This window comes from Apteryx mantelli, chromosome 15, assembly GCF_036417845.1.
Source record: "Apteryx mantelli isolate bAptMan1 chromosome 15, bAptMan1.hap1, whole genome shotgun sequence".
Classification (NCBI taxonomy): Eukaryota; Metazoa; Chordata; class Aves; order Apterygiformes; family Apterygidae; genus Apteryx; species Apteryx mantelli.
In genome coordinates this window covers 754343-764583 of record NC_089992.1, presented here as the reverse complement: position 1 = coordinate 764583, position 10241 = coordinate 754343, and the positions used below count along the sequence as shown (strand labels likewise).

The 10241-nt window shown below is 52.5% G+C and overlaps 1 protein-coding gene across 1 annotated transcript; it reads right to left on the bottom strand.

Annotated features, from left to right (window-relative positions):
- Nucleotides 1-96: 96 nt before the first annotated feature.
- On the bottom strand, nt 97-9732 carry CTSH (cathepsin H). The gene is made up of 12 exons (XM_067305695.1): nt 9616-9732; nt 9436-9467; nt 8581-8686; nt 8411-8481; nt 7634-7738; nt 7145-7231; nt 6380-6435; nt 5101-5182; nt 4941-5009; nt 3856-3962; nt 1739-1864; nt 97-1038 (listed from the first exon to the last, which is right to left on the bottom strand). Exons 1-12 carry the CDS (start codon nt 9686-9688, stop codon nt 963-965), a joined length of 990 nt encoding a protein of 329 aa, XP_067161796.1. The 5' UTR covers nt 9689-9732; the 3' UTR covers nt 97-962.
- Between the last annotated feature and the right edge of the window lie 509 nt (nt 9733-10241).

Here is a 10241-nt window from a genome sequence, read left to right as displayed (position 1 = left end):
CTTCACATGCTAACGCAGCGTCTTCTGCGCTTGGTAGTGCGACTGATTAACACGTCTGTGAGGCGGGTGGGAGGGGAAAGAAAGCTGCAGCACAAGTGACAAGTCATTTTTATTTTCTTCGACAGTACACTCGACAGTATACAGTAATAAGTCAGTAGCAATACCTTGACATGAAATAATACAGTACAGAAATGCCCCCTACTGATGTCAGGGCTTCTCTCAAAATCGTGTGTTTTTTAATTATTAGTATTAAGGCTCATGCCTTTTCATTGATTCATAAAAGAAAAATCACCCGTTTCTTCAATATTTTCATTAAAATACCCAAAATTTTTACAAAAATACTAAAACAGATTCAATGAAAATAGATAAAACTTATAAATCACAGCACTTATCTTTCTTTAGTGAAAGGAAAAATTGTCTTTGAAGAAATTAGAAAAATCCCTATAATTTTAAATCTGGTGAGTGGGAACAGCCACCTTAGAAATGGGGTAAATGTTGTTGCCACAGAATCTTAAAATTGGACTGGCAAAGTTTGTCTGATAACAACTGCTTGGTATTTTCATATTCAAAGTGCTCTTTGATCTGATCAGCCACCCTCCCCTCGCCAACATCCAGTCTCAGTAGATGTTTCGTGCCCCGTTTTAGTGCGGGGAGAGCGAGGCACGCAATAAGGGCATCACAACTGGGATGAGAAGACAGGAGCTTCTGGCTCTCAGACCTGGAGGATCCGTTCAGGATTGCACACTTGCTTTGGGCTGGGGAATACAGCAGATGGCATAGCTCTACCTGTTGTAAGCAGCTTTGTGCAAGCAAAGGAATCTCTCTGCCTGCATGGAACAAATTTCAACAGATTTTGTTCTTTCTTGGTTTTCCTCACTTTATTTATTTTAGCATTTAGAAATTCATATACAATGAATCTTTCCCTTCTCTGTGGCCACTTTCCCCAGCCTGTGCTTCCCCTCTTACACCTGAGGAATTGGATAAGATGCACAAGCAGCAAGACCACACATATTCTTGCCACGTTCAATAAGGAAGTACCTAAAAAAAGAAGCAAACACCTATGAGTGAACATTCCCTGCTCCTTCTTCAGCAGAATTAATACAACTGATACAGGCATAAGGCAAGTGCTGTCATTATGTACAAGTAAATTCTCATGCCAGTGCAAGGAGCAAATATGCATCACAATTATTAGGTACAGTGATCTCATTTGTAAATTAGTTAACCAGGAAATGCCATTCCCTGTCCCCCTTAGATCCAAAGCTACCAAAGTTAGTATCCAGCTCTATAAAATTTCACTGCAGCTGGAAATATGCAAGCTACTGGATAGCTGGCGTGAAAACTCTCCCCAGGCACACCCTCCTTCTCTGTTCTTGTAACCCACAGAAGTGGCACTTGCTCTATTGTGCCGCTTCCCTTGACGGCCAGGTGAATCAACTATCCAGCAGCCCTGCGCTTGCAGGCCACGTCCCTGGTGACATTAGCAGATCTATTGCTCTAAGGTTCTGATCTAACCAGTCACGCTCGGGCCAGTTTTTAGAGCTGTGTCGCTCACTGCCAAGGCTCAGGTAATCTCACTGGCCTCTTCACAGATCATAAAACACCGCTGCCAAATTTCAGCTTGAGAATAAAAGGAGGCTGATGAGGGTGGCTGATCTGGAAACCTATGCATATGACATTATTTTTTTTACTAGATACACAGAGACCACGATGCGTCCAGTAGAGCTGGCGGTCTGCTTACCCATCCATGCCCCATAGTGGGCCCCAAGAGTTCTTGACAATCCAGTAAGGAGTCCCATTTTCTTCTCCATACCCCACAGCTAGGACAGCATGGTTCACCTTGTCAGGAGTGTGCTCACATCTTGCACTGCAAACAAAGGGAAAAATAATGCAGAATTATTATGTGAAAAACTAGCCTATAATTAATCATGGATTAGCTAGCGTTTCTGACTGCACTCTGATTATGTAAAGAACTAATATATAATCTTAACTTCTAATTGTGGAAACTAGAGAGAGATGCCAAGAAAAGCATCCACTGCTCTGTTTTCTCACTAAAAAATAACTATTGGCCATATCTGAAGTCAGGGCATTGGGCTATAAAGATGTTTGATCTGCACACCCAGTCAGGTCTTTTGTTCTGAATTAATACCAATTTTGTCACACACAAGAACAAGCTAAAATGAAAAAAAACAAGCAGAGGAAATTTTTGCAGTGAAAAAAGCTCTTAGTGTATCCGGTAATGGCTTATTCTGCCCCAAAGTTCAGGGTCCAACTTTGGGGCCCAACTGCAACTTTGGTTTCATTTGTTATCCACAAGAACGTTCAATAAACTTTTAACTGTTAAATGTTTTTGGTCTCTGACATACTGAACAGTGAGTTTCTGAGTCTAGATACACACTTCCCTGTATTTCCTCTGAATTTCCAGCTTTTAAATTTCACTTGATGAAAGCTGCTGCCTGTGATATAAAGCAAGATGACACAAGGTACAAGCTTCCATCTCTAGATCAGCTGTTTTTAAACATTTTCAGTTTGCAGATCACTAAAAAGATCAATAATCCATACAACACATTTACTTTTCTTGAATCTGTTAATAGTTGGTCTGTGGAACATAGGCTGAGCGTTATTTTATATGTTTTTACTATAAATCTATCTTTGACAATAAATCTACATGATAACTTTACTTGATGTGTTCCTCAGACTGGAATCCTATTACAAAATATCTTGATCCTCTGCAGCTGCCTGTTGTTGGCAGTTAACTTTGAGATTACTTTGTTTATTGCAACAGGAAAGCCACTTGAATTCACAGTGCTGCCTGCTCTTTCCCTTGCAGCTCCCTGGGGCAGATCACTCATGCTTAGACTCTTCGTTTAATTCTCCCTGCAGTTCTACGTGACGGAGGACTCATTACTCTAAAGTATTTTTCTGGTTCTCTCCAAACATGCATTTTTCCCAGTTCTTGCCTAATAGAAATCAATCTATCTTGTCACAGTCATTTCCAAAGCCTTTCCAAAATGTACCAATCAGCCTTTAAAGTAGCTTTTGGCCTTGGCTATAGAACTGACACAACACTCTGGAGACATTTTCCTACTAGGTCACTTCATGTCTCAAACAAATTTTTCATCTCTGCTGCTTTACGTACAGGTCCAGATGCACAAAAGCAGGTAAGCACCTCCTGGGATTTGCGTGAGGCACCCACAGACCTGCCTGCCCTGCAGAGAGACCCCTGCATCAATGCTGACCTGGAAGCGCGTTCTGCGAGCGTACGAGCTCAGGTGCAATGCTGCAGGAATGCAGCCACGCAGCTCAAATACACCCTGCCTAGGTCTAGCACGAGAAGAGCTGCGTGGGTCCCATGTAAAGCTCACTTTATCTAGGGTCTTCCTTAGGTAAAGCAGACGTGTTCAGCTGCAGCCCCTGGGCTGACCCGATGAACCCTGCCACTCACCTCTCCATAGCTCAAACGCGTATGTAAGCACTGGGGTAAGTCCCCCCCAGCTTTGCTACAGGGCTGCAGAAGGTTCTCCGAAGCTCATATACCGACACGCTGAGCTTCCAGAACCAGCCTGTGGCAGTTCCACATACAGAGTCTGGTCCTGAGTTTGGACTGGCTCCTAGCAGTAAACTGCTAGCAAGTACAATGTACTCTCTTCCCTGTGCTGCCCTCTCGTCTCCCTGTGAAATCATTATTTTAAGGCCCAATTTACTTATATTTTCTGTTTTCTGTTTAAAAGGAAGTAGTAGAACATGGTCGAGCCCCTGTGTCCAGTGCCACAAAGAAAATCCACACAAGGAGAAAGAGAGATGCCAGTGATTCCAGGCCTACGCTTTATCCCATCTCCCAGGTTCAGAAATACTCACTTTGAATAGACTCCTTTTCTGTAGTGCATGAAGTCACCCGTCACCTCAAATGCAAAGCTCACCGGGTTGTGCTTCCCCACCGCTTCGACCATGCCAGCCTCATCATACTGCAAGAAGAGGATTCCAGCGTCACTTATCTCCCAGTCACACTGGGAGCAGTCAGGAACCCCCAGACCACCAGTCAGGCTAATCCTGGCCTTCTGCTTGCAAGGACACAGGTGCATCTCACAGGCACTGAAGGACAAGAACCAAGAATTTTTTAAGGTCTGGAGAAAGCTGGCAGCAAAGGCCCTAGGGCCTGTATTTTGTCCACAGCACTTCGTTGGTGCCACCTTCAGAAAGGGGAGCAGTAGCACTCCGAGTACCCGAGGCGAGAGAAGCAGGCTAGCCCACATGGCGCGACCAGAGCAGTAGGAATGCAAAGCGCTCCTGCCGAGCGATACAAACCAGCTGAGAACAGCTTTGAGAGCTAGCCAGCATCGCTACGCTGTCCTGCGCTGCGCTGCGCTGTGCAGACGCCTCCTTGGAGGCGGTGAGACGGTCGTGTGCTTTAGGGGTGCCTCTAGGTTTGGCAGAGCTCACTGCAAACCTAGCGTGGGAGCGACATGCCGCAGAAAGGTGGGAGCAGACCCCCCTGTGACTCAGGGACAAAACCACAAGCACAGCCTTCCCCACCGTTGGCTTAGCCCACCCTCTGTCAGCACGAGAGCTCTTCCAAAGAGCAGAACAGAGCCGCTCCGGGCTGAAAAGAGCGGTGCAGTGAGACTGCCCAAGCAGCCCTCGGCGTTGCTTCTCTGATGCTTGGCACGGATATACAGAGCTGAACCCTGGCACGGCAGATACCAGCAGGCAGGGCAATCCACGCACATCACAGATAACTTGAACACGCAGGACAGCAGTAAGTCAGCGTACAGGAATGAGGAAGAGCACGGATGTCGGCAGGTCACTCCTCTCTGAAGAGCAAGCAGGCTGCAGCTCGTGCTGCAGAGACCAGCACGTCTTGGGGCCTCTGAACACATCCAAGATCAGGCCTGGCACAGCGTTAACACCCTGGAAGCTTGGAAGTTTAACCCGCCGGGACTTACCTCCGTGATGTTGACAACATCTTTGACAAAAGCAATAGCCTTGTCCGGCTGGAACTTGCACGTGCCGTTCTGCGCAAACACAAAGGAACGAGTTAAGATCCTGCTCTGGAGCCTACTCAGCTGATGTAGAAACGTGTCTGAGCTGCGCTGGTGAGAATACCTTTGCCCGGTATGGGTAGGTGTCCTCCCCCATGAGCCCTCTGTTGTACAGTATGTATTCAAAGGCTTGGCTTGGCAGGCCCCTGCAAAACAGCACAGCCAGCACGTACATTAATGAGGACAGGAACACGGCAGCTGCTGCGGAGCAAACCCATAAGCCTTCACCACACCTACTGCGGCCCCCTCTTCCCCTCCCACCAAAGCGGGAAGAAGGGGAAGGATGGGCCCCCTAAAAACACGAATTCCAGCCTGCTCCCTCACTGTCTTCCTACCTGGGACCTCCTGGCCTAATCCACCACGCTGTCTGGCATGGTCCTACACAGGCATGGGAATCCCTCATTCTGCAGGGGACTCTAGTGCCCAGGGGCAAACACCAGTGCAGAAGCCTAAAGGCACGAGGCCACCTTGCCCACACAGCACTGCTAACTGTGCCAGCTCGGCTCCAGAGCGAGGAGTTCGGCCTCTCGCACCAAAGACCTTTTTTCGTGATCTGTGCCCAGCCTGCAGCCTGGATGCTATGGCCAAGGTCCCCGGCCACTCAGCAAGGGGGATGACAAGAGACCCACAGCCTTCAGCAAGAAGCTGCTTCCCTCCTCTGCCATCTCCAGGGAGCGGATCTTGCAGAGGCAATAGAAGGGGAGCGTGATGAGGGTGCTCTCACAAGGAGAGCACTGAGAAAGTGAGGAGTCACTAAAAAAAAAGCGCCAAGAGTGGGTTTGCATGGCGCTCTGAGCATTCCTCAGGGACCACTTATCTTACAGAAAACAGAAGATTTCGGAAAGCTTCATTTTCTTTTTCTTTTAGCAATGCTAGTAGGAATTTACCAAAGAGGAAGCAGAAGTTTCTGTGGGTTCCTTAAAGCACCACGAGATGTGCCTGACCCATGAGTACAGCAACTGATAGAACTTTCCTTGCTTTTCTTGAGTGTTAAAGACTAGCTGTGCAGCTATCCATGACTGTAATATCAGAAGATATTGTAACAAAATGAATATCAGGAAGAAAAATGTAATAAACAAGAGGAACAATAGGGACTAGGAAATGTTTGAGATTTAGTGAAACATTTTAACCTCTAGGAGGGTGAAATCAAAACAAGCAAACACGACAAAACAAAACAAAACAAAACTCAAAAAAAATGTTTTCCCTGACACTTCTCAGCTGAGGGGAAACAAAAAAACATTCCAAGATCTGGAAGGATCTTAATACTAGATCTTGAGAAAGGCTGTCAATCATGGAGCATAAGCTATTCTTACTTCTAGACTTCACTACTTTATATCACTTACCCACTGCAGCCGTGGTTGTTAAAAGCCTGAGCGCAATCAACTAATTGCTGTTCCGCCTACAGAAAAGTTTTTGAGTCAGTACGTATTCAAACAACTGCATTCAGGATACGAGAGACGGAATACAACGCGCGTGGCAGACAGTACAACACGGGGTGCCGGTCTCGTCCGTACAAACGGCCGTTCACCTTGTGCAATTAGGAATCATGGGACTGAACAGATCCATATCGCTCCTCCCCGAGGAAAGGTATCCGAGGAAGACGCAGTTAACTCGGAGCAGGCAGTTACAGCACGCTCTGTCTGCAAGACGCGTTCCTCCCAAGTTTGGTTGGAGGTTGCCTCACACCCACACGAACAGGAGTGAGATCCCCTTCAAAAGGTCAAGTCTATTTTTAACATTTATACCCAAACCTCAGATATCCTGGCAAGTCATGTAAATGGCCCCTCCCTTTCTGGTTCTTCAAGAACATAAATCATTGTGAAAGTCTGTTAGTAAAGAGCATCGCAGCATTTTGCTTTTAGGAATCCGTTTGGCAGCAAGGAGTTCCCGGAGGCCGTTCGCACGCTGGGTGGCAGCGACAGGCAGGGCTCTAACGACGCCTGCTCACGGCGGCAGGGATTTGCCAGCCTGCGACGCTCAGCCCCTCCGGCCTCCTTCTCCTCCTGCCCCCAGGGCTCTGCCCGAGCCTGGGGCAACGGGACACCCAGAGCCCCGCGAGCGCGCGGCGGCAGAGGCACCCTGAGAGGCCAGCGAGGAAAATCCCTTACCAGAGAGAGGAGCTTTCCTGTGGCTATAGCAATAGTGGACTCCAGGCAGCCCGTGGTAGAAAAGGTCCAGCAGCTCCCGCAGGGGCCCTGAGTCAGGAATCGGAGAGGAACCGGTCCGCGGCGTGCAGCGGAGCTCCGCCAGCCTCCTCGAAGGCCGCGGCAGGACGCGCGCAGCCCGCAGAGCCGGCAGCAGCCCGCCTCCGGTGCGGCGCTTTCCTTCCCACCTGCGGCTCAGCTGCATCCTCTGGGTCCCTCAGCCTCCTCCGGTCCCTGCGGGCGCCCGCTTCCCCCCCGAGCCCGGCGCTGCCCGGCCACCTCCTGGGAGGTCCCGCTTCCTCCGCGGGCACGCAGACCCCCCAGCGCCAAACCAGGCCCGGACACGGCTCGCCCCTTGCCACTCTGCACCCTCGGAGCCTTATCCTCTCCCGTCCCGCCGGGATGCAGCAGCCAGCCGAGGAGGCTGCGCTGCAGAGGAGACGAGCGCCTTACCTGGTTTTTCACAGGAGTCACGTAATTCCCCTTCTTCCTCCAGTCAATAGAGTCAGGATACGGCCCGGAGCTGCGCAGGAAGTTCCCCTTCGTGGCGGAGCAGTTCTGCAAGCCAGGCGAGAGGGTTGTGATAAGCAGCTGCGCGGGCTGGGGGGGGCGGCCTGAAGGCGACCGCTCTCCCTGGGGCGGAGGCAGCACCGTGTCCTGCGTGCCGCCCTGGGCTGCCACAAACCAGCCACTATAGCAGGTCTGCAAAGCACCGGGTAGACCCAGGACAAGCATTAACGACCCATGCTAAAGCCTGAGGATGATGGAGTTGCTCAATGCAATCCCAAAGCCCAGGACAGTCAGGATGTCTAGCCATAAAAACATAGACAAACCTGCAAAACTAAAAGCAGATGCCAGAGGACAATTCATCAAGAGCCAGGGACGGCTGAAAGCTGGAAAGGCACGGCACGGGGAGGGAATTCACCTCTCGTTTACTCTCTCCCATGCATCCACTACGGCCACGGCCGGGGGGACAGGGCACTTCCCCGATGGACCTTTGGTCCGACCCAGCATGGCCACCGCCACGGTCTGGCTTAGGAAAGGGTGTTTATGGCAGGGCAGGAGCAGTCGGATGCTGACCTACGCGTGGGTACAACGTGGTGCAGAATCCTACACGGCGCCCGCCAGACTGGTAGCTCGGGGTCTAAAGTCCTCTTGGATAAGTGGCCTCCCTGCCCTCAGCACACGCGGAGTCTGCAATGCTCACGAGGGAGGCAGACAAAGATTTACCTGAGGTTCACTCCACAGGTACATTTTTTTAAATTCTGCGAACGTCATATCTGAAAATTGGTTCAGACCCACTAAAAAAGGAGAAAAAAAACGCTTTACTCACTGAGGAACTGAGTCAGAACAAAACCAAAAGATCAGACTGGCAAATTAAAAAAAAAATTAGTTCCTACTTTCAAACGTGTGATTCCCAGCATTGTGTTTATCGATTTGCCTTTTATTGTCGACGAAGATCTGCAGCCTGTGGTAATACTCCTCCAAACCATACTTCTTGTTATTCTAGCAAGACAGATACAACAGTGAAAGACACTGACAAAACAGAAGTGAAAAAGCAGCAACTGCTGCATCATACTGAAACTAGGCAGGATTTCCCCCCCCCCCAAAAAAAAAAAAAAAAATCCAAACGTATATAGGAGCAGTTCAGAGAAATCCCCAAGGCACAGTTTAATCCCATCAGCTTTTCGCCCCGGGGCGCCTCCCAAAACCCGCTTCCCCCAGCCAGGGCACCAGCTCTTCCCAGCCCCCGACTTGCCTATGGCCTAATTGCGCAATTCAAACTTCCACCGCCGCGGTCCTTGCGCTCGGCAAACGCTCAAGAGAGCGGAGAACCGCGGCTGCAGCTGAAATCCTCTGGCTTCAGCCCAAACCCCGCTGGGGTTTGGGGACGGGCCCAGAGCACACGCAGCACACGCAGGCTGAGCGCTCTCCCGGGGCGGGGGAACCGCGCCGAGCTCCCGGTGGGGAGCAGGGGCCCGGCGGCGGCGGCACCGGCATCGCGGCGACCTGCTTCATCACTGCTAGCCGGTGCATGGCACAAACCCCACCGCCGGCAACTTCCTCCCCCCCCCCCCCCAAACATTCCCCGCGCAGATCCACACCGAAATCCCGGCGCCCCGGCGGGAGCCCCGCGCCCTCGCAGGCACCGAGCCGCCCCGGAGCCCCGGGATGCTCCGCCGCACCGCGGGGCCGCACACTCGCTCCCCGGCCCGGCGGGGAGGCCCCGGCCCCGGCGGCGAGCGGAGCTTTACCTGCAGCATCCAGGCCTTGAAGAGCTGCTCCTCTGCGGGGAGAGAGGGGGGATATGTCAGCGGCCGCCCCGGCCCGGCCCCGCCGCCTCCCGGGCGGGCCGGAGCCGCAGGACCGGAGCTCGGGCAGGGCCCCGCACCGCGCCGATCCGATCCGAGCCGCCCCGTCCCGCTGCCCCTTACCTCGGGCGGCGGGAGCCGCGGCGGCGGCGGGCGCCAGCAGCGCGGCCGCGGCCAGCAGCAGGGCCCAGCGCATGTCCGAGCCGCGCCGAGCCGAGCCGAGCCGAACCGAGCCGCGCCGCGCCGGGGCGGCACCGGGGCGGTCCCGGGGCCCGGACCAGCCCTGCGGCGGCGGCGCCGCGCCCTGCGCCCTCCCCCGGCCCCGCGCCCCGGGCGGGCGGCGCGCAGGCAGCGCGCAGGCAGCTGCCGCCTGCCCGCACCGCGCCGCACCGCACCGCACCGCACCGCACCGCAGCGCGCCCCGGCGGAAGCAGACGAGCGGCAAGGCGGCCCCGAGGAAAGAACGCTTCTGCCAATGTATCAGAAATGTATCGAAACGCGTCTTTTTGGAACAGCCGGGTTTGCCGAAACAGCCTGTTCCGCCTCTCGGCAGCAAGCCCCCCCCCCGGCACAGCTGAGCTCCGGTTCCGCTCGCGCTTTGCGGGTGGTTGCGGGATCCCTCAAACGCCACCATTGCACCTGCCACCGTTGCACCTGACATTGAAAACGCTCAGAGTTTCGCCCTCCGCTTAGCGGAGACACAGCGACCCATTCCCCGAACCCAGACCCTGCCGGCAGTACGAGCAACC

Bases quoted from the DNA above. Each gene is read 5' to 3' on its own strand.
- CTSH (XM_067305695.1), bottom strand. From the start codon at position 9,688: ATGCGCTGGGCCCTGCTGCTGGCCGCGGCCGCGCTGCTGGCGCCCGCC. The intron at 7,739-8,410 runs GTAAATCTTTGT...CCTGGCTTGCAG, and splicing joins ACCTGTGGAGTGAACCTCAG to AACTGCTCCGCCACGAAGGG. The intron at 3,963-4,940 runs GTAAGTCCCGGC...CTCTTCTTGCAG, and splicing joins ATGTTGTCAACATCACGGAG to TATGATGAGGCTGGCATGGT.